The following is a 24407-nucleotide window of genomic DNA, read 5'->3' on the forward strand; positions in this document are numbered from 1 at the left end:
CATCGATTTCAGACAACCCTCCTTCCACCTCCTCACAATCACTCACACGCTGCAACCCTCTGACACCCACTTCCACACAAGCAAACTTCGGGCCTTTTTCAAGGTCAGGCCCCTTATTTTTTTTGTGTGTGTGAGGAAGACCAGCCCTGAGCTAATATCCGTTGCCAATCCTCTTTTTGCTGAGGAAGATTGGCCCTGGGCTAACATCCGTGCCCATCTTCCTCTACTTTATACGTGGGACGCCGCCATAGCATGGCTTGATAAGTGGTGCGTACGTCCGCCCCTGGGATCCAAACCTGCAAACCTCAGGCTGCTGAAGTGGAGCGTGTGAACTTAACCACTATACCACTGGGGCAGCCCTGGCCTGGTGCTTTTTAAGGAAAAGATTTTTACTGCGTGGTTATTCTGTGCCAGGATCGAGACACGGAATGAACCTTGTAGCAACTCTACAAAGTAGGTGCCCTGATGATCTTCCATTTTACAAAAGGGGAAACTGAGGCTGAGAGAAGCTAAGACACTTGCCCAAGAGCTCAGAGTCCAGGACTGGCAGATTCCACCTGGGATCTTCTTCTCTGGCCTTAGTTTCTAACCACTGGCATGCCCCACCCTAAATGGAATACCAAGTGAGATGTAAAGACAGTGCTACCTCACATCCATCCGTTAGACCATCCTCACTCAGCTTGGCAGCTGCCTCCTCCGTCTCTCTTGGAGGAGCCTCTGGCTCCGGCACCAGTGGGCCAGCGCTTATCTCGGCCACCCCCGCCCCACCCCTATTTCCATGGCTCTGGCTGTTGGTTTCTCACACGTGTGAGAATTGTCCTCTGAAGCCAAAGTCCCGACGCTTGTGTGCGTGCTTGTGTGCACGCGGGTGACCCCCTTTTTCTAATGCAAAGTTTCTATTTGGGTATCTGCTGTTTAATTTTCCAAGGTTTTTTTTTTTTTGGGTTGCTAGGGAAAAGTACATTAAATTTTATCTTTGCATCCTGTGGAACTCTTTGTGAATAATGGGTGGCCCAGGGTGAGGATTGCCAAGGAAACATATAGGAAGGAAATTCACAGGGGATGTCTGTGAGAACCAAGACACACCTTTGATCTTCAAAGTGGGAAACTCGAGGTGGGAGTAGGGATTAGAATGTGCCCGAGAGGGCCAAACTCGAAGTTCCTCCTGGAGGCCACACAAGGGTTACATGGCACAGGATCAGTGACATCTCAGAGGGGGTTGTCATCTTTGCTGTAGACCAGTTCCAGGAGGCAGAAGTTTGTGAGCCAAACCAGCTGGTTTTCTGGGGGTACCAGGGCAGGAAGGGGGGGGGCTGGTCTTCATCAGAAATCCCTTTCACGTCCAAGGCCGAGATCCTTAACAAGTCTTCTTTCTCCTTGAGGTGGAGAGACATAACTGGGTGGACCCATGTTTTAAATGTTGAGATTGTAGCTTTATTTCTCTGCATGAGAATGTCTTTCTTTCCGACCTCCTTGTGCCCCATCCAGCTTTCTCTCGGCTTCTGTGTGTGCCTGAAGGGACTCAGCTGCATCTCTCGCTTTTGAGTCTTACTCATTTTTGTTTGAGCCCAAAGTCGCTCAAGGCCCAATTCCCAACCTTTCTCAGCATTCCATAATCACAGGCCTTGGGGAGGAATGCACCCAATAGCCCTCCAATTATGGTTTCCTTGGGAGGCTATTAAATCTTGATTTCTGAGAGGAAAATTGGGCATCTTGTGTTTTCCCTTTCAGTCCTGCTACTGTGGAGGAGCTCTTCTAGAAACTTCCAAAGGCCATTTAGGTATGGTCGGAAAGTGTGGTTATTTTACGATATAGTTGGGCTTTAGAAAGAGCATGTCGCGTGTTTTATTTAGGTCCCTGGGCTATTCTTTTAGGCTGTTTCCTTTAGTGGAAGAGGCGAGAATGGGGTTGATGGGAGCATGGAGGGATCGTGGATTTGGATCCGAGTGGACACGCAGGAGTGTCCAGCTGGGACCTGTCTGTACTCGGTCGTGGGAATCCTGGAAGGCAGGGACAGCCCTTGTCTCCCGTGCATCTGTCTCCCGTGCCGGGCCTGGGGCTACCTGGCACAGAGTGGGTATCTATTTGCATTTGTTGAATTGAATGGAACACAGTGACAGCTGGATGTCCAGGATCAGCCATCAGTTCAGGGTCACCAGTGATACCAAGTCTCAATCTACACGCCCTCCCTCATACCTGGCAGGTTTGAGAGCAACACGCAAAAGTGGGGATGAACACAGTCTCCCCAAGAATGCCTCAAGGGGAAGGAAAGGAAAGTTTCTTGGGGGCACGATTTCAATTTGGTCATTTAAGCCATCCAACATTCCCCCCACCCCCTTGCCCTAGGATGTAGGAGGTTATTATTGCTATTTTGTGGAGGAGTCTAAGGCTGAGATGAGACACTTGAAATTGTTGCTGGTGCTGTGCTGAGCATATTTTGTGCGTTATCCCATCTGATCCTCAAGACAGCACAAGATACTATTACCGTCTCCATGTACACATGGGGAAACTGAGGCACAGAAAGCGGAGTCACGTGACCGGGAAGTGGGTGGGTTTACTCCAAGCTCAGGTCTGCCTGACTTCCTAATTCTTTGCGTTCTACACTCTGGTGATTTGAAGCCGTGGATCTCAGGTCTGAAGGCAGAGACCTGAGAGCAGATTTGGACAATGCAGAATCTCTTCGAGCCCATCATACTGTCCGTATCCCAGCCTTGGTGGCTGAGGGGGTGGGATGCTAGCCCGGTTGTCCCTATGTCCCAGTTTGATGGAGAGGGCAGCTGGGGGGACTCAGATAAGGCAGAGGGTTCAGCCAGCAGAGGGCATCTGCCCCTCTGGCTGTTCGATGCAGGAAAGAAGCACTTTAGCTTTTACAGAATAACCTTCTGAGGAAATTAACAGGCCAGGCATGTTACAGGGGCCTGTGAACTTGCTTGGAGTGTCAGTACAATTCGTAACTAAATGTTCTTGATTTGTAACTAAATGTTCTTGTGCTGCTGAGCTGAGTTCTGTCTGTCTCCCCAGGAGGCAGTGGAACGTGTCTGTTCTAGTCACCAGCTTGTGTCCAGACCTCAGGGTGGTGCCCGCCATGCAGTGGGAGCTCACATCTGTTGACTGGGGGTACTAGAAGGAAGATTGGCAAGAGGATGTGTTTTGCAGCCTAGTAAACTTTTTAATTAAGAAACCAAGAGTTCGTAGTCTGAGAGCCTGTCTGTAAAGGTTGAAGGGGTTTCTAGGGCATCTCCAGGGCGCAGAAAACAATCCACCTGTGAATAAGTACGGGCCGGAGAGTGAGGGTGTGGATGTTGTTGATCCTGGTGGGGAAACAATTCCTCCGTGGTTGTAGTGTGCATGTAAGAGAGGCTTTTTTTTACCAATTAGCTTTCTTTCTGTCAGGAGACTTAGTTTGGGTGTTGAAATGCTACACATCTTTCTTAGATCTCGGTTAGCTGACACCCACCGCATCCAGTGTGACGGGGGAAGCATTTGCATGGTCCTGTTTTCTTCATGCATTTTCTCCAAGTGCGTGCTGGGGCTCAGCAGCGTACATAGAGGTAGAGCCAGGAAGTTCCAGGTGCATGGGCTTTTTGCTCAGGTAGACGGAGGGCTCTGCAAAGTGTATCCGAACAGCCAGTGAAGTCTGAGGATCCAGTGGCAACGGGGCAAACTCATTCCTTTCTCTAGTCGAAATAAACATGGGCAGGAACTGGGTTTCCCCGCTTATCAGAGAACTTTGTCTTTTTCTAGTAGAATAGCAGTGTCTGAGGGGTTCACATAAGAGTGTCCCAAGAAGAGCCACGGGGCTCCTGGCGCAGAGATGACACGTGGAGCTTCTCATCTCTTTTTGTTGGAAAATGAAGCAGCCAGACTGGCCTTAGTAACCAACTCAATAAGGAAACCAGCCAAATGTTGTCTCCCTTTGGTCACGATGGAATTTGCAATAGGTGTATTTTCATTCTGACGAATGATTCTATTTCATGGTGTCTCTGCAGAAATTCAGTGCATTGTGCTGTTTACTTTCGTCCTTCAGGAATTGAGGACATTTTGTCCATTGCCTGTCACTGTGCCTAAACTCTGCTAGCTCGTGGGTGTAGCAGTTCCCAGGAAACTGCCTTCCATCGACCTGTACGCATTCCAGACCACTGCGTATTTGTTATTGAAAAGCCATCGGTCATGTGGGCGGGCCTTTTTATGGTCGAGATTGTCCCCAGGGAAACACTTCTTGCAATTCAGAGCTTTCCCAGCAACAGATTTCAAACTCTGACATTCTCCATTCTGACTCCCTTGTTCCCATGGACACTGTGGTTTCGCCTCTTTCTTTCTCTCCCCACCACTAGAAGATGCTTACACCTAATTCCAAAAGTGACACAGAAAAACGAAACACGTGTGTAAATATGAACAGAGAAAAATATGCAAGGAATTCAAAGCCCAAGGCATTACTAGGGCGAAAAGGAAAGAGGTTTTGCATTGCGTGAAGGGACAATCCTTAATGAGGGTCAACTAGCATAGAACCAGACTTGAGACAGCAAATTGTAGGAAATACAAAGAGAATTGAGAAACCTCGGAGGAGACTCAAACACAGCCTTGAGCATGTAGATAAACCTCAATTAGGCAACCGGGAGTTTGAATAATATGGTTAATAAGATCGTGGTAACAGATATGGACTGAACTTTGTACTCTGAAAACAATACGCATCTTAAAATGCTCTTGGATTATTTAGAAAAATTAATCATCTGTTAAATCTCAAAAAAAAAAAAAAAAACCCAAACTCCAATACATTTCAAAAAAGTAGACATTGCACTGGCCCTAATCTCTTGCTGCAAGTAAATGTAACTGGAAATTAATTTTTAAAAGCTTAACCAAACAAGCACGCAAGACAAACTCCTACCATGTGACAATTAAAAACAAAACATAACTCATAACTTTGGTCAATGACCATCTCAACACAGCAAGGATAGACTCTTAGAAGACAGTGGATATGTGGCTGCAGAGACAAATGCAGAGCCTTAAACGATTATCTAGAGAAATCACAAAGATGAGACAATGAATAATGAAACAAATCTATACAGGAAGAAGGACATAATAAACTAGCAGGGACTAACTGATTCAAAAACAAATAGAACTAACAAATTCAAGAGCTGGATCTGTTAGATCTGCAATGCCCAGTAAGGTAGCCACTAGCCACAGGAAAATTAATTCAGTTTCTCAGTCACACTAGTCAGATTTCCAGCACTCGTTGGCTACATGTGGCTAGTGATTACTGAACTGGACAGCACAGATAGAATTTTTCTGTCAACGCAGAAAGTTTATAGCACAATGCTGTTTCAGAAGAAAGTTTCTATAAAGTAGTGTAATTAAGAAAAAGGGGGAGTGAGAACAAATATTATATATAAAATTACTGAAAATGGAGATGTAATTTAAAATCCACTAAAAATCATAAAGACAGCTCTGGTAATACTTTTGGAAATATTATTAAAATAACTTCACTTACTGATTGAAGGGCCTATTTTATGCAGATTAGTCATTACCTTTTGGAAGAAATGAAGGCTGTGAATTTGCCCACCAGAACAGCTATGCCTGCATCTCATAAGTGTTGCTCTCTCGCCATCATTAATATCTAAGTAGCCTGTAAAACTTACATGGGCTCAATAAGCAGAAAACCAGAGTAGGCTGAAACTCGACAACTTTTAAAAAGTTATTGCTATAGTTAATTGCCTAAAATGTGTATGTGTTACAGACATAAATGAGGGGAAACTTAAAAAAAGTCCACAAAAAACAAACAAACAGGGGTCCATGCACCTTAGCAAGAGTGATTTGCAGGAGCAGGCTGGGGTGATTTGAGGAATGACTTAGCAACCACAAACACAATGCAGAAGCCCTGACATCTTGGATTCCACACCTCAAACCCAAATGTTTTGAGCACCTAGCTTTCCTGTCTGTAGTTCCTCTCGTGAGTCGGGTCCACCTGCGCAAGGTGGAAACTTGGGAGGCATCCAGGAGATAAGTCCACCTCCCTGATGGCTTCAGATGCCAGCCTCTTCCTGTGTGTGCCTTCTGCCCTCGCCTTCCTCAGCCATCCACCAGAGAGCCAGTAAATTGGCCCCCAAACGTGGATCTGTCTGGTGGTGACCATTCTGCTTGAAGCTCTCCTTTGGCTCCTCTGGTGGCATCAAGTCCAAGCCCCTCAGCTCCGTATCCTCCTGTCTGGCCTGATCTCTCATGTCTCTTCCCCTGTACTTTGCCCTTCATCAACTCTGAACTGTTTATAGTTCCCTGAAGGCAGCCCTGATGATTCATGCATTTGCATGTGCTGTCCCTCTCCTGCTGGGATAAAGCCAGTCACCAGATCCACCCCCCCCTTTTTTTTCCTATGAGCTTTATTGTGCGCCTACTGTGTACATGGTTGCAGTAATAAGACAGATAATGTCCTCTCCTTTACCGGGCTTCCTTGTCTCTTGTGTATCCTGGGAGAGCAGAGACAGTGTTTCCATCCATTTCTGCATCTCAGTGCCTAGAAGGGGCCAGATCCGGTCGGCCAGGGTGGGGAACAGGTGAATAAAACCCACAGTGTAACCCTGATGCCACACCCAGTCCCAGTATCCCTGGGAGCCCCAGGTTCGAGTTTTGGCCCTGCTGCTTGCTCACTGTGCTGGCATTAGCAAAGCAGCCCTTCTGTGCCTCAGTCTCCCCATCTGTAATGGAGATGGTTGTTTGAATGATTATTCAAATAAGAGCTTATTAACTGATATGGGTTGAACGTTGTGTTCTGCAGACGGAATATACATTTTAAAGTGTATTTCTGGGGGAGGAGGAGGCGATAGAATGAAGCCCATTCTCTGCCTCAGTGTACTGGAATTGCAAATACACGTGGAGCACAGAGGTTTGATGTCTTCAAATGCAGGGGGAATATTGGCTGGAGGGCACCCCAAAAAGTAGCTTGTACGTTTTCTTAAGAAGGTACTTTCCGAGTAGGGTGCTTGGTGTTCTGGGCGAGTGGTAGGTGGAAACGTTGGGGGCAAGGTCCGAGAGCGCACCCCCTAATTTGGGGGATTTTGCTGTGTGACCCAGGCGAACCGCTGCCCCTCTCTGGGCCCCTCCCGAGTGAGGCCTGGGGTCAGGGCGCCCCTCGCCGTCCTGGGCGCTGCCGCGCGGTGGCCCGATCTCCTCCCGGGCACACGCCCAGCTCCGCGCGCGGCCCACGCCGCCCGGTGGCCGCTCGGGGCGGCCCGCACCCTCGGCCTCCCCTTGTCTCGCACTGTTCCCAGGCCCGTCCTTGCAGGCGCGCCCCGCAGGGTCTGCAGCCTCGAGAGGCCCTCCCCCGGGGCCCCCGGCGCGCACCGCCCGGCGGTCACCGCCCGCGCGCCAGTCCGGCGAGCGCAGCCCCGCGCGCCCGGGGGCGGGGCCCGCGCCCCGGCAGCACGCCCGCCCATTGGCTGAGCGCGAGGGCGGTGCTGCGGCCGCCGCCACCGCCCGGCCCGGATTCCGCGGAGCGGAGCGCGCCGCGGGCTTTGTGCGGCGCGGATGCCCCTGGCTCCGGGGGGGCGGGGCCCCGCCCGCCCTGGGCCCGCCCCCCCAACTCACAATACTGACACAGAGACCTGGAACCGACCAATCCCGAGGCTGTCGTAGCGGGGAGGCCCTTTTGGGACTCCGCCCCCTTCCTGGCCTGCGCGCGCCGTATATCTCCGAAGAGATGCGCAAGTCGATGCCAAACGCATCTGGAAAGCGAATCCCTCGCGCGCTAGGGGGCCGCATCGTCAGAGAAGGGGAGAGGGAGCTCGCTTCCCTGCTTCAAGGACATGAGGTCCTGCGGTCGCCGCTTCTCGGGGAGCGCAGAGTGGAAAGGGCGTCTGTTGACCACCCAGCTCAAAAGTTCACCCCCTGCCTCCCAGCCCATCACTAAATCATTTACTAGATTCCAAAGGGAGGAATTGCCAGGCAACGTGCTGCCCGCGCCCCAGCGCTGGGGACTCGAACCTCCGCCATCGGGGTCTGGAGCGGGCGTGGGAGAGAGTCTTTGAATGGAAACAAAGTAAATTATTTTAAGGAGTTTATAAAATTCACACTTGCAGGGAGAGCCACGGGGCTCTGTGGTGAATGTGTCTGCCCGCCCATGACGCAACTGTTCCGTTTGGAAATTTCTGGAAAGCAGTAATTTTTGGAATAATAAATCTTGAGGTTTTTTTTTTTTTCTAAACTACAGGCTTTGGAAAGGAATGTAACAAAATGTTATTAACATATGTCGTGCTATGGAAACATTTAATAGTGCGGTTTTGGGGGGGGTTTGTTCTTACCATGTAGATTCTTAATTAAGCAAAACTAAACTGGTTTGAACTTAGAAAGGCAAAGAAAAAAAAAAAACGTGGCTGTGTTTTTGTACGCATGTCATTTACAACGCGGCGCTGCGTGCCTTTGTCTCCCACCATTCCAGCTTTTAACCTTGTTTTGGAGAAATTGGTAACCTTTATTTTGATGTACAAGTTTACAAGAGAAGTTGCAAGGATCGCACCTAGAGGCATTAGTTGTTTACATTTTAACCTATTTCCTTTATTATCTTTCTAATGTATTTATGTACACACATTATATACATATTAAGTTTTTTTCTGAACCATGTGAGTCAGTTGCAGGCGTATTGCCCCTTTGTCCTTAATTCTTCGCTGGGTATTTTCTAAGAACAAGAAAATTCTCTTATACAACCACAGTTCAATGACCAAAATCAGGAAATTAACGCTGACGCAATATTTTAATCCATAGTTTTGTATGTAAATCTCATCGGTTGTCCCAGTGTTGTTCATCAGTATTAGTATTTTTTTCCTGGCCCAGCTGCTAATCTAAGATCACACTTGGTATTTGGTTGATTTGACTGTTGACTTCGTAATAAGGCAAAAATGAGGTTAAGAGAACTTTTATAAAAGCCCTTAATGATAAGAGGTGTATTTGGGTGTGAAACTATTTAATTGATCAATAGCGTTTATGTGTTGTGTAGCAGAGGCTTTTTAAAAACGTGTTTTCAAATATATGTCAGTTTTAAACGGGTGGACACATACATAGTAAAAAGTTAAAAATCAAATTGTGCTGATATGTAAGGATACTGCTATGCACCCTCCACTCCATCCTCATTTCTCTCCTGAAAGGCAGTCATGGGGCACATTTCTTGTGGCCCTTCCAGAGGGACATATGTCCCATTTTTTTCTCTTCTCCTCATTTTAAGATATAATTTACATACAGCAGAATTCACCCTTTTGGGAGTAAAGTTCTGTGAGTTTTGACTGATATATACAGTCGTGTAACCACCATCACAGTTGAAATATAGAATAGTTCCATCATCCCCCCAAATTCCCCTGTGCCCCTTTGCAGTCAGTCTTTTCCCAGTTGCAGCCCCTGGTGACCACTGATGTGTCCTCTGTCCCTATAGTTTTGCCTTTTCCAGGATGTCACATAAATGGAATCATACAGTGTGTAGCTTTTGAGACAGGCTTTTTACATTCAATACAAAGCATTTGAAATTCATCCGTATTGTTGTGGATGTCAGCACTTCCTTCTTTTTTGATTGCTCAGTGGTGTTCATTGTATGGAGGTACAATGTTTATCTATTCCCCAGTCGAGGGGCATTTGGGTTGTTTCCAGGTTGAGGTGATTACGAATATAACCACTATAAACATTCCTGTACAGACCTTTGTGTGAATATATGTTTTTTCCCATTTCACCTGGGTGAACCCCTAGGTTGTGTGGTAAGGATAAGAAATATATATTTAACTTTATAAGAAACTACCAAACTGTCTTCCAAAGGGGCTGTCCCGTTTTGCATTCCCACTATATATGTCACTTTCCTCTTTCTAGAAATGAGTTGTATTCTTTAGATACTGCTGCGTGCCTTGCTTGTGTCACGTAATGCTATCTTGGAAGTCACTCCAACATCAGAATGCATGGAGCCACCTCCTTTTTTACAGCTGCATACTATTCCTTGATCCACAGTAATTTATTTACACAGTCTCCTGCTCTGGATCTTTAGGTTATTTCCAATCTTTTGCCATTATAAACTCAACTGGTTGATGTCCTGCAGGGTGAAGAATATCCATGTCCAGGTGTCTATGTGTGCATATGCTGTGGTGTCTTCGGGGTAAATCCTAGAAGCAGAGATAGTGGGTGAAATTGTGTTTGCCTTTGAAGCATCTCCCTTAAATAAGTTGGCCTCTCCGTAGATGTCTTTCTAGAGAATGCATCATTAGGTGGGGGATCATTGCTCTTGCTTCAGAGGCTCCAACCAGAGGATCTTGACGTAACTGCCTCCTTCCTGCTCCACTGATTTATTTAGAGCTCAGTTTCCAGTCTTCTCAGCAGGGTATAGAAAAAGCCACTCAAGGGGAAAGTTTCAGGAAGGTAGTGGCTGCTTCTGCTGGTGTAACCAGAGGCCAGGGGCTTTTGGCAACTTTAGGGAAGATCGGGAGGAAATTGGGGCCAGCAGCCCAAGCAACTTGGGGTGCGAACAGGGGCAGATGGACAGACAAGGAACTTGTGTGTTTGGAGGGAGAAGGACTGGCGTTTGCTGCCTCTGCGAGGTCTAGGAAGATGTTCCTTACACACACAGCATGCACCTGTCCTGGGATGGTCAGCAGCTCCCGAACTGCTTGGCATTTTCTCGAAAAGGCTACCATCCTCTCTGGCAGAAGCATCCTGGGGGGGGTGGCCCTCTGGGACTGGGCTGCAGAGACGCATTTAGTGTCTATTAGTTAGTAGGACCGAGGGCACCGGGAGAGGAAAGTCAGCCCCCTCCTCCATCGGGGCCAGTTTTTCATCTTGCACAACACGTGTTCTTCATAATTCAGCGGGGGGAGGGGGAGGAGGCGTTGGTGGTGGCGGTGGGGAGGCCACCCTGATCGGCATTTCTGCTAAATAAGATAAAGTACTTGGAAACAGTGGGGACACCCAGAGCTGGCTTGTCGTTATCAAAGTATAGTCTTCAAAAATTAAAAACACCATTCTTATGCCAAAACAAAAAAAACAAAGAAACAACCCTGCAAAAGAACACCTGTCAACACATTTATTTTAACCCTTAAGTGAGGGAACCAGCAGCAGGGTGTTAAAGCCAAAGCATTTGTCATCAGTGAAATAAGATTGCACAGTTAGATACGGAGAGGCTTAATGTCCTACGGGGCAATAAACCTGTCATTTTGGGGAGGTTGTTTCTTCTATTGGATAAAAATGATTTACAGCGTATCTGGCTATAAGCTGACACTTGGCTTCCCACAGCCTGCACTTTAATAGAAATAATAAAACAGTCACAGGTACATTTCACTGGGTGAGGGGTTGGCCAACCAGTCAGCCCGTCACCTGCTTGCCTTTTTTTTTTTTTTGTGAGGAAGATCAGCCCTGAGCTAATATCTGATACCAATCTTCCTCTTTTTTTGCTGAGGAAGACTGGCCCTGGGCTAACATCCATGCCCATCTTCCTCTATTTTATGTGGGACGCCGCCACAGCATGGCTTGACAAGCCGTGTGTTGATGCGCGCCTGGGATCCGAACCCGTGAACGCTGGGCCGCCGAAGCGGAGCGCGTGCACTTAACCGCTGCGCCCCCAGGCTGGCCCCCTGTCACCTGCTTTTTTTAAATAAAGTTTTATTGGACACAGCTGCGCCTGTGCCCCTGTACCTTTTGGTGGGGGAGTGGGGGTGCTGCTTTCTCGAGACAGGGACAGAATGGACTAATAGCCTGTGACGGAGACCGTGTGGCCCTGCGCTCTGTGACCCTCTACGGAAAAAGTCTGCCAGCTCCTGTGCGGGAAAATGAAGTAATTCCCAAGTGGGTCCTTTTCGACAGGGCTCCAACATAAGATTGAAAAGTCCTGCAGTCAAGCTCTCGCCTTGTTTGCGAGTGTTGGGTGATTTTTCCTAGCATTGTTGAGGCCGGAAGGCTTATGTGTTTGGGAAGTGTTTGTTAGCACTTTGCTGGCATCTCTTTTGAACTTAAGGGCTGACCCTCAGACGCAGCTCCAGCCCAGGAGATAGGCCCCTTCCTGCTCTCTCCTGTGAACTCCCGGAGGGTGGGGTCTTTGTGGGTCCTAGACAGTTGTTGTCAGCCTTGGATATTGCTTCCTGCCATTGAGAGTCCAAGAGATCCCTGTAGACAGATCATTAAGAATGATGATAAAATAATAATACCCACGGTAGCTCACTGATATCAAATCTACAATGTGTCTGTCAATGAATCCAGTGCATTAACCTCATCATCCCTTTTAGTTGTGAGGAGGAGTTAAGGGACTGTTATCACCCCCATTTTACAGAAAAGAAAACCGAGGCTGCCGTTGGTTCTTTAAGGAAGTCTTTACTGCGTGTCTATGGGGTGGCGGATGCTGCGTCACCACAGCTGAATGCAAGTCCTTCCTTGACTGCGTGGACCCTGCAGATGGCCATGTCATTTTAGACCCAGGAATGTTGGATTCAGGGCCAGAAGATCAAGGTTCCACTTCTGGCCCTGCTGCTCCTCAGCTGAGCCAATCTTCTTGCCTCTGTGGAGTGAAGATAATGTGACTTACCCCCGTCCCTGCTGGGGTCATTGTTAGAATTGAGTAAGAAGCTAATGGGTGGTATGTAAACCCTAAAAGATCTACACAGACATTGGTGGGTTAACCCCATCCTGCTCCTATGACAGCTGCTTCCTTCTTTCTGGATCCATGTAGAAAATCAGAATATGCACTTATGCATAGATGCTCCACATCTTGCGTGTAATTTTTCAGAGCGTTATGGAGCTCCTGCAACTGGAGGTTCTTGGACGACTTCTTGAGCCACTGGTTAAAAATTAGGGCCTTGGAACTGCTCCAAAGTCCTACCTTTTGCCTCTCCTTTGTCTAATCGGACATGTGTCTCCTGAGCTCCTGCTAGATGCAAGGGTCTGTCTTAGGAGTCGGTGTCATCGGAGCCAGTGCAGTGAATGGAGCAGACATGGCCCTGCCCACTAAGCTCCCCTCTACTTAGACAGTCCACAACCACCTAGATCGTTTTCAAGAGTGATAAGCGCCATAAGGAAAATGTAATAAGCTAATGTGTTAGAAAATGGTTTGTGAAGGAGGGAGTGACTTCCAGTGGGGAGGTCATAGTGGGGCTTTCTAAGGAGTTGAGACCTGAAGGACAAGAAGGAGCCAGTCACGAGAGGATAAGGGGTAGGGCGCTTCAGCCAGTCAGCACAGCAGATGCAAAGGTCCTGAGGTAGGACTGAGCCTGAGTGTATGAGGGACAGAAAGGAGGCCAGAGTGGCTGCTGCCTGTGGCTGAGAGGACTTGGAGAGGCCAGTAGGCACTAGACCACATGCGACCTGTGGGCCCTGGCAAAGAGTTTATTTTTATTCTCTAAGCTTCTGCTGTCCGACTCAAGAACCAGTAGTCACCTGTGGCTATTAAAATTAAAATTGAAATACAATTAAAAGTTTGGTTCCCCACCCGTGTGCACTCTTGGTAGGAATGTAAAATGGTGTAGCCACTGTGGAAAACAGTATGGTGGGTCTTCAAAAATTAAAAGTAGAATTATCGTATGATTCAACAAGTCCACTTCTGGGTATATACATAGAATAATTGAAAGCAGGGTCTTGCAAAGATACTTGCACACCCATGTTCATAACATTGCTCACAATAATCAAGAGGTTGAAATAACCCAAGTGTCCATTGACAGATGAATGGATAAACAGAATGTGGTCCATCCATACAATGGAATATCATTCAGCCTTAAAAAGGAAGGAAATTCTGACACCTGCTACAACATGAATGAAGCTTGAGGACATTATGCTCCGTGAAGTAAGCCAGACACAAAAAGACAAATACTGTATGATTCCACTCATCTAAGGAACCTAGAGGAGTCAAATTCATAGAGACAGAAAGTAGATAGTGGAGCCAGGGGCTGTGGAAGGGGATGGGGAGTCAGTGTTGGAATGGGGACAGAGTTTCAGTTTGGGAAGATGAGAAAGCTCTGGAGATGGATGGTGGTGATGGTTGCACAACACTGTGAATGTGCTTAATGCCGCTGAGCATTAACCACTTAAAAATGGTTGTGATGGTAAATTTTATGCTATTTTGCCACAGTTAAAAACAAATTGGTTCCTCAATTGCGCTAACCACACTCAACAGCCACAGGGGAGAAGTGGCTACCGTGTTGGACAGCGCAGATCGAGAACATTTCCGTCATCGTAGAAAGTTCCCTCAGACAGTGCTGCTCATATGTGAATGCAGCTTCAGGGGCCACTTCTGTTCCCTAGGTCGAGTTGGTGGGGTCCATTAGGGGCCGGAATGTTCGCTGCAGCAATCAAAGAGTCTGAGGTTTTGGGGTGAATAACACTCCCCAGCTTCCCAACTGTGTTTCAAACCATGCAGAGAGTAAGCAAGGAAAGCACCTCCGAGAAAAGGCTCTGCCGTGGCTGAGGTCTGTTCAGTCTCTCGGAAGCAATCTGTCCGTGGACGTATTTGCAGAGAGCCTGGGAAGGGAGGGCTGGTCATCGAGGCTCAGACCAGATGCCGAGCTTCCAAAATCAAGGGGTAATTAGGAAGCGATGAGTAGTGAGACACTGGGAGAAAGGGGATGTGTGACAAGTTGCTGGAGGAAGCCAGGATGGAGTCCAGCCTGCAATGGACAAGTTCAATTGCATCGAACAAGAAACTCTCTCCAGCCACAAAATCTATGCACAGCCTCTGCACCTCCGTCTGCAGAACCTTCTCTTTCCTTCCCCTTCATTGTTTCCTTCAGGCTTCAGCAGAAATGTCGCTTCTTACTTCTAGCACAATGCTTGTTGCAAATGCAATTACATATTTATGTGTTTAACTAATATGCATCCTCCATTAGACCATGTGCTCCCGAAGGCAGAGTCTGAGGCTGCGGTGGCTGCAGTATCGAGATCAGTGCAAGCAGATCTCTGTTGAAGCAATAAATACCCTTTGAGCAATTTGTTTAACCTTCTTGAGTCTCGGTTTCCCCATTTGTAGAATGGAGACAGAAGAGATAATAACGTATCTGTTTATACCAGCACTGCAGCTGCCGGCTGGAGTCAGCTTGCTAGAGCCGATGGTGAAATTTTTAGGAAATTTGCGAGCTGGTTGTTAAGCTGCTATTAAAAATTAAATGGTATAAACTTACAGTTAAATTATGTTAAAAACAAGGTAATAGAGGCCGGCCTGGTGGCGTAGTGGTTAAATTCAATGCGATCCACTTCAGTGGCCCAGGGTTCACGTGTTCAGATCCCAGGCACGGACCTACACCACTCATCGGCCATGCTGTGGTGGCGACCCACACATAAAATAGAGGAAGATTGGCACAGATGTTAGCTCAGGGCCAATCTTACTCACCAAAAAAATAAAAAATAAAAAAATCACCACCAACAACAAAAACAAGGTAATAAATATACAACACTCACGGCTTCCTAATTATCTCACTACATTTTTCTATTATTTATGCCTCTGAGGTTATTTGTTACTATTGTATCTATATGGTGGAAGTACTATTAATGCTGTGTTACAATGTATCTCTTACAAGCTCCATGTTAGCTTGAAATGGACCATGGTGGGAGTATTTACACCATGGCAAATGGCAAACGCTACAAGTCAGAGGCTCCCTGCCCCTCTCCCTGTGAGGGCTGTTAAATATTTACAGCCCCCCGCTGGTTTGCGGATGAAATGAGTTAATAGTTGTGCCTGGGACTAGCAAGTGCTGCAGAAATGAGGCGATTATTGTTGTTGTTTGGCTCTCACTCTCTGATCCAGAATTGCCGACTGTGCAGACAGGAATTGGGCAAAGCCGTTGACCAGCTGTTTTCTTTCTCTCTGCAGTTTGCCCGACCATCTGTAAGTCGCATGGCTGCACTGCTGACGGCCTCTGCTGCCACAGCGAGTGCTTGGGCAACTGCTCTGAGCCCGACGACCCCACCAAGTGTGTGGCCTGCCGAAACTTCTACCTGGACGGCAGGTGCGTGGAGACCTGCCCGCCCCCGTACTATCACTTCCAAGACTGGCGCTGCGTGAACTTCAGCTTCTGCCAGGACCTGCACAACACTTGCAAGAATTCACGGAGGCAGGGCTGCCACCAGTACGTCATTCACAACAACAAGTGCATCCCCGAGTGTCCCTCTGGGTATACGATGAATTCCAGCAAGTGAGTCCTGGGTGTGGGTTTAGGAGGGTGGCGGGCAGCAAAGAGGGGAAGGAACATGGGGTTGGTGATGGTGGTGCCGCCTGTTAAAACTGTGTGAAAAACCAGAGTTAATTGGCTATGAGTGAGGGAGCTGCTGATGAACAGTGATAAGCCTGGGTCTCTCGGATGCCATTTCTGCCTCCTGTTTTGGTCCGGGCTTTGGAGCAGGAGTTAACAAACTTTTTCTGTATGGGATCAGAGAGTAAATATTTTTGGCATCTTGCGCACCATGTTCAAGGCTCTCTGTGGTTCGCTTTGGGAATAGAAGACAGAAAGACAGAAGTCCTTGGTTTATCCTGGAACCCTTCACATGGACTGGACCGTCCCCACTGTTGTAGCTGCCTGACTGTTAGAACCAAACAGAGCTCAGGTTTTTAACTTTTTCTCCAATCTGGAGCCAGACCATATGCTGCGATTAGCCCAGAATGCAAGGAGGAAGAGCCTCGATTCCAGATTATTCTCAGGGATTTGTTGCTTTCTGAAGGACAGTGCCATCAAATCATTTCCTACTGTTTGGGTGAGAAATAGCAGGGTTTTCTCTCTTTGGCGGTGAGTCAGATTTCCTACGCACATCACAGAATTTTTGTTCCCGTTGTTAGCTCCTCACATGAGCTATTTCGGTGTCTCGGGGCTGTAACCAAGTTTAAAAAATCTGTTTCCTGGTTTTTGTATTGAGGGCTTGGGAAAAAAAAAACACCCCACAAACAACACAAAGACAAATCAGAAACAGACGCACGTCGAGGGGCCTTGGGCTGATCCGCTTACGTAAAAAATCTTCCTCTTCAGGCTTGAGAATTAGCCAAGCGAGAGTGTTCTGGTGGGAAATTTTATTTCCCCAGGTGGGGAGGTTGGGAAGGAAAACAATCTTTATTTTGGTTCTTATGAGCCTCTCTTCAAGTGTTTGTGAAACCTGCAAGTACAATATGTTTTGTTTTACTCGTTTTTGATAAAACCTACCAAGTGGCTTTGTTGACCAAAAATAGACCTCTATAAATCACCTTTGCACGCCAGACAGAGATTTTTTTCTTTTTTTTTGGCCAGTTTATCAGTAAGGTTGGGAAAATGACCCTATATTCCTTTTGCCTCATTTCTATTTTTTTTTCATGTTTGAAATGAAACACGGATGTTATCATCTTCCGGTGAGATGTTTGTTTATAAGACATTGGCTTTAAATAAAAGGTAGTTTTTCCTCACCATAATTGAGACCTGAGAAATACAGCAAAGCTCCTTTGATGTTCTCACTGATGGTGCAGTGGCCCCTAGAACTGAAACGCCAGGAAATTGACAGCAGGTCCTTGGATGCCTGGGACCTTTACTGAGTGGAAGAGGGCAATGTGAGGGATGCTAATTCCAACTTGTCATGGCAGTCTTTTACTTTGGAGGTTTAAAAGAAAAATTAATAGTTTTCCTTCTGAAGCTTTTATTTTATTTTATGGAAGACTCTAGTACGTCACATTTTCTAATAGGACCAGATATACTTTCTTCCATTCTTGTGGCTTGTCTGGGACATCATTCTTGATGTTTTCAGAGCAGAGGTCTGGAAATGCACATGGATTCATTCAAAGACCTCACCCTGTATGGTCACTCTGAGGTACCTGGCGGGAGCAGTGGGGTGCTCTTTACTGAGATGAGGAGGACTAGGTATTTGGGGTGAATGTTAAGTGTGTGGGGCATCCCTATGCCCTCCCCCTAGAATGCTCTGCCCCTTGATCTTCTTCTTGTCATCCAGGTCACAGCTTACAAGTCACTTCCTCTGAGAATCTTTCCCTGTCTGACCACCCGTCCAGCTTTGCCTTGGCACATTATTCAGTTTTAATTCTTTTCATGGCATTTACCACTAGCTCATATTTTAATCGTCAGTTTATTAATTTACCCCAACTAGACCATATACTTCACAAGCGTATCAGTTAGCTCTTGCTGCGTAACAAACCACCTCAGCTCTTAGCGGCTTAACATAGCACTCATTTATGATTTCTAAATGATTTTGTGCATTGACTGGTGGCTTGTCTGGCCTGGGTTGGGTCAGCTATGGCTGGATGGTATAGGATAGCCTCTCACATCTTAGATGGGCAACTGGGGCCTCTTTCCATGTGATTGCCCATCCCAGTAGCCAGGAAGGGTATGCCCCAATGTGCAAGTCCTTTGCAAGCCTCTGTGCATCACATCTGCTGATGTCCCACTGGCCAAAGCAAGTTACATCCTAGCCCAGATTCAATGGATGAGGAGCCCATTTCCACTTCTTGGTGGAAAGCATTGGTGGCCATTTGTAACCCGCCATGGGGAAAGTAGATTGTCTGTTTTGTTCACTCCTGTGTGTGCCTGCAGCTTAGAACAGGCATTGGCAAGGGGCCAGATAGTAAATATTTTCAGCTCCGAGGGCCATATGGTCTCTGTTTCAGCTACTCAACTCTGCCCTTATAGTGTGAGCGCAGCCATAGATGATACCCGAGCCAAAGGGTGTGGTTGTGTGCTGATAAAACATTATTTACAAAAACAGATGGTCGGCTGAATTTGTTTGGACCTTAGGCTGTAGATTGCCGACTCCTGGCTTACATTCTCACCTGCCGCGTCATAAGTGCTCGGTGGATACGTGTAGATCCAACAAAAGAACCCAGCCGTTTGGTCTCCATTCTGTCTCCACCCCAGCTGTTCTGAACCAGCTGGGTGTCCAGCAGCACGATTTGACACTGGTCCCCCCCGGGGTTAGCCTCAGACCCCATCATCTACAAGACTGCCCTCACTTCAGATGCCAGCCACACTTTAGGGGGCCCCAGGCCACCCACACTTCTGACCGACTCGCTGTACATTCGGGGGTTCCCACAAACCCTTTGGGTTCAATAATTTACTAGAATGACTCACAGAACTGAAAAAAAGCTATACTGTTTTGTTGTCTGAGCCTACTGATGGTAGCGCCCTCGGTTAGGAATGTCCACATCGCTGGCCCGGGCACACATCACTTATGTTGCGCTCCATGGACATTTCTCCTGCCGGGGCCCCTATTTGTGGCTGGGCCAGCTCTCGTGGGTCTTATTACAATCACAGGACACTTCAGCAAGAAACCATCAGGGAACTTAAAGGAACAAGATTTATTACTCAGAGATCCTGGAAGGGACACCCAGGGCCACACAGTGAGGTGATAGGTAGAGAGAGAGGGATGGAGCATGGACCTGGGGCTGTGTCTTTATTAGGGTCCGGGGGTGGAGTATCTAGGGTTTAAGTATAAGAGTGGAAATTAGGGTGCAGGAAGGGAGCAGTGGGGTCACTCAAGTGGTCAGTTATCTAGGTCACCCAGGGCTTTCAGAAAGGGGGGCCTTCATGGGTGGGGGCTGCCTCATTCCTCATCTGGTTGTTTTGCTGATAGCTGTGTCTCACAGGCAAGATATTTATTCAGGATGGATGTCTTGGGCTGGTCCAGTGCATAGTGCTTAAGTTCCCGAGCTCAGCTTCAGCAGCCTGGGGTTCATGGGTTTGGATCCCGGGCGTGGACCTACACACCACTCATCAGCCATGCTGTGTCAGCGACCCACATACAAAATAGAGGAAGATGGGCACAGATGTTAGGTCAGAGCTTATCTTCCTCACCAAAAAAAAAAAAAAAGATAGATGTCTTTTGAAGTGGATGCCTCAGCAGTCAAAATCTTAATGTCAGGCGCTTACACTACGTACGCTTACATTTACAGCTTTATTATGAAGGATACAGGTAGGGTGAGGTCTGAGAGAGTCCCAGTCACAGAGCTTCCATGTCCTCCTGGACTCAGGGGTGTCACCCTCCCAGCACATCCACGTGTTTGCCAGCCAGGAAACTCCACTGAGTTGGTGTCCAGAATTTTTATTGGGGTTTTGTTACGCAGGCGAGATCTATTGAATCATTAGCCACGTGATCTAACTTCATCTCCAGCCTCCCTCCCCTCTCTGGAGGTCAGGCGGCTGAAAGACCCAACCCTCTCATCACACATGTGTTTTTTCTGGTGACTAGCCCCCCATCCTGAAGCTATGTCAGACCACCACCGATCGCCTCATTAGCATAACAAAGATGCTCCTATCACTCAGGAAATTCCAAGGGCTTTTGAAGCTCACGGGGAATGGGGACACAGGCCAGATATGTTCTTTATTATACCACCATCAACAAGATCATTCTGAGCAAGTGCATACACAGAGGTGTGGAAATGACAGTAGCCACGAGGATACCACTAATGAAACGTGATCATCATAGTGATGACTAACAATTTTTCTTTTCTGTGCGCTAAGTGCTTTAGGTGGTCTATATCATTGGGTCTTCATGCTGACTGTGGGAGTAGGTACTGTTATTATTTCCATTTCACAGATGAGGAAGCGGAGACTTGGAGAATGTAATAGTTGGGAATCTTGAGGTTTTGTGCAACAGAAACCCAATTCAAACTGGCGTAGCAAGATTGGAGTTTATTGGTGCCTGTCACCAAGAAGTTCAAGGAATTGCTTTAGGTACAGCTGTATCCAGGAGCTCAAGTGATGTACACCATCAGTTTCTTTCCATCCTTGGCTTTCTTTCTCTTTCCTTTGGTTTTGTTCTTTTACCTGCTCCCTTGCCCCATGCTAGCAATATAGCAATACCCTCTTAGATACTCTGGAAGGAAGACAATTTCTCCTCCCAGAAAGTTCTGGCAAAACCCTCACTGGATGAACTTGGATATGTGGCCACCTCTGAACCCCCAGGGGAATGGAAGATGGTGCCCAGACTGGCCTGGCTCCTGTGTCCTGCCTGGACCTGGAGGGCTGTGCCAGCCAAGAACTGACCTCAGAGACCCCGTGTTGGGGAGGGCTGATTCCCAAAGGACTCCTGGGGCCTGTAAATTTGAGGACATCAGGCTGCAGCCAGGCAAAGCCAAAGTCTGCGCGTAGTCACCCTTTATCCAACGTGAGGTCGTGTCATAGCTGTGGTGACATCAAACCCCACACAGAACAGCAAACATCCTATCTCCTTGGAGTAGCCACGTGGGGGTGACAGCATCAGTTCTGCCACTTTGGCATCAGGGCAAAGTGAGTCCCACATCAGGCCCATCCTCTTGGTGTGATTCCCATCACCATGGCAACGCCGTGAGTCCCATCACTTTGGCATAATGACATGGGTCTTATCTCCACGAGATAGATGTGATCCTGTCTCCATGGGGTTCAGTGTGAATCTTATCGCTCTGGGGTATGGCAGGAGCCCTGTCATTTTGGAGTGAGAGCATGAGCCCCCTGATTTCACGGTAATGCTGTAGGATCCCCCCATCACAGAATAACGGCACAAGCCTATAACTTTGGGCAGTGGTTCTTTTGTGGGGGCGATTTGCCCTCTTCCCCCGAGGGGTAGGTGGAGCCACCCAGAACGGAGAATTCTCCAGCCCCAAGTGTCAACAGGGCTGCGGTTGAAGCACCCTGCCTGACGGTCTCGGGGGAGGTCTCATCACGAGGGACCCTGTCCAGCGTGCTGTCTGCCATGTGTGTGGTGTCCTGTGTGTCCTGACCCCTCTCTCTCCGCTCTTGCCTCAGCTTGATGTGTACTCCATGCCTGGGCCCCTGTCCCAAGGTCTGCCACCTCCTGGAAGGTGAGAAGACCATTGACTCGGTGACATCCGCCCAGGAGCTCCGAGGCTGCACGGTCATCAATGGGAGCCTGATCATCAACATTCGAGGGGGCAGTGAGTGCTGGGGGGGGGAGGGGGCGGTCTGCTGGGATCCACCTTCCCTGTGAGCACAGAAGGAAAACAGCCCCAACGCCCATCAGTGGAGTCACTCAAGTTTGCTGCCAAACTCCAAATTCACAGCTCAGTCCTGGCCCCACTCCAGCGAGATTCTGACTTTCCAAGTTGGGAGTCAGGAATTTACATTTTTAACAAGCAGGCAACATGCCGCATTGCAGGTCTGGGACCGTGTTTCCAGAAACACCATTCCAGGCGAAAAGCAGCCTTTGTTTATTTATTCAGCAAACATTTATTTGAATACTCACAGGGAACAAGGCAAAGTCCACACATGATGGATCTTACAAATAAACAAATCAACGTATCATGTAAACTTAGGCGGTGATCCACGCTGTGAAGGGAAGCAAAGCAGAGTAACGCAGGGAGCAAGGGTCGGCAAACTTTTCCTATAAAGGGCCGTGTAATAAATCTCCTCAGCTGGGCAGACAGAGGGTCTTTGCCAGAACTACTCAGCTCTGCCAGTGTAGAGTGAAAGCAGCCCTAGAGAAAGTGTGAACTAATGGGTGTGGCTCTGTGCCGATAAAACTTTATTTACAAAGCCGGCTGGATTTGGCCAATGGGCTGTAGTGTGCCAACCTATGAAATAGAGAATAAAGGGAGTTGCTATTTTAGAAGAGTTTCCGATTTGAGAAAAGATGCTCTGAATTGGTCATGGAGCAAACCAAGCAGATAGATGGAAGAATAATATTCTGGGCAAAGGACGCAGCCAGTGCAAATGTCCTGAGGCAGTTAGTATGTCTGGTCTGTTTAAAGGACTATGAGGAGGCCCATGTGTCTGAAGTAGGGCGACAAAGGAAAAGATGAGAAAAAAGCAGTGGTCACTTATTTAGGGACTTGCAGACCCTGTGGTAGGGACACTGGATTGTGTCCGCTCTATGATGCATTTTGAGCAGGGTATGTCAAAGTCGTTTTCAACCTGTAGGTTAACTTCTCCTCATGGGACATTATGGGAAGATTAAAATATTTCTGTAGGAACTCACTGGATATTCTCTCCTTTCCTTAGACAACCTGGCAGCTGAGCTAGAGGCCAACCTTGGACTCATTGAAGAAATTTCAGGATATCTGAAAATCCGCCGGTCCTATGCTCTTGTGTCACTTTCCTTCTTCCGGAAGTTACGTCTGATTCGGGGAGAGACCTTGGAAATTGGGTAGGTGGGCCTGATTCTGTGTCTGTGGCCTGAATGCTCACTAGGAAGTCTGTGCGTTAGAAAAACTCAGGGGTTTTAGCCAAGACATGGAAACAACCTAAGTGTCCATTGATGATTAATGGATAAAGAAAGTATGGTATATATACACAATGGAATATTATACAGCCATAAAAAGGGAGAAGGTCCTACTATTTGGGACAACATGGATGGACCTTGAGGGCATTATGCTAAGTAAAACAAGTCAGACAGTGAAAGACTAATACTGTATGATCTCACTTATATGTGGAATCTAAAAAACCGCAAACTTATAGACACAGAGAACAGATTGGTGGTTTCCAGAGGTGGGGAATACGGGGTGGGTGAAATGGGTGAAGGGGGTCAAAAGGTACAAACTTCCAGTTATAAGATAAATAAGTTCTGAGGATGTAAATACAGCATGGTGGCTATAGTTAAGAATATTATATATTTGAAAGTTGCTAAGAGAGTAGATCTTAAAAGTTCTCATCACAAGAAAAAAAAATTTAACCATATGAGGTGATGGACGTTAACTAAACTCAGTGTGGTAATTGTTTTGCAATATATACATATATCAAATCATGATGTTATACCCCTTAAACTCATACAATGTTATATGCCAATTATATGTCAATTTAACTTGGGGGAGGGAAGGAAAACATAGGGATTTTTCAAGCCAAAAAAATCCGTTTGGAGAAAATGCCTGGAGAAACCTTGACAGGAGGAAGGAACTCATGTTAGAATGTGTCCAAAGTCCAGCCAAGGAAAATGGTACCCGTTTTATAGTTACTCTTGGAAATCTCAGGGGATACAGACCAAACTTTGTGCCCTCCAAAGGCGCTGGCTGGAATGGAATAGGGCGTCTGGCTATCTGTTCTTCATTGTGAGTTGGAGTGCAGGCCTGACCAGGACTCCGTAATTGCTGCATCTTCTTGGTCCTCTAGAAATTGACTGTATCTGAGATTCTCATGTCCTCTGGTCCATAGGATTCTAGCTCTTCAACATATTCTCCCAGCTGCCCTGGATTTCTTTCCTGCTTCCTCCACGTGCCTTTGAGAGTTGGCATCCTGGGCTACCAGCCTCTGCCTTCCCTCTAGTGATCTCCTCCTACCTGGGCTAAGACCTCCAGCCCTGGCTTCTCTCCTTACCCTTGAGCCTGTCTCCAGCCGGGTGACCCCTGGGAACCTCAAATGCAACATGTACAAAATGGAACTCACCTCCCTGCCTCAGTTTTCCATCCTCATTTCTTGGATCTCCTCCCCTTGAGATCCTGCCAACACTATTTCAGTTAGTAAAACAACAGATATCCAGGTACCACTTTCCTTGGCTGGACTGTGTATTTCACACAGATAGAGACGGAGTCA

General features: G+C 47.4%; 1 protein-coding gene across 3 annotated transcripts in view; it reads left to right on the plus strand.

Annotated features, from left to right (window-relative positions):
• INSR (insulin receptor) overlaps positions 1 to 24407 on the plus strand; it is a 126537-nt gene that overhangs the window by 59260 nt on the left and 42870 nt on the right. For all 3 annotated transcript variants that reach the window (XR_009219400.1, XM_058537958.1, XM_058537959.1), the window contains exons 3-5: positions 15800 to 16121; positions 21672 to 21820; positions 22884 to 23028. Coding sequence is in view for 2 of the 3 variants with exons in the window: in XM_058537958.1 (XP_058393941.1) it covers positions 15800 to 16121; positions 21672 to 21820; positions 22884 to 23028 (616 nt within the window). In the remaining variant the exon portion in view is untranslated. The remainder of the gene's footprint in view (positions 1 to 15799; positions 16122 to 21671; positions 21821 to 22883; positions 23029 to 24407) is intronic.

Source organism: Diceros bicornis, unplaced genomic scaffold (genome assembly GCF_020826845.1).
Source record: "Diceros bicornis minor isolate mBicDic1 unplaced genomic scaffold, mDicBic1.mat.cur scaffold_73_ctg1, whole genome shotgun sequence".
Classification (NCBI taxonomy): domain Eukaryota; kingdom Metazoa; phylum Chordata; class Mammalia; order Perissodactyla; family Rhinocerotidae; genus Diceros; species Diceros bicornis.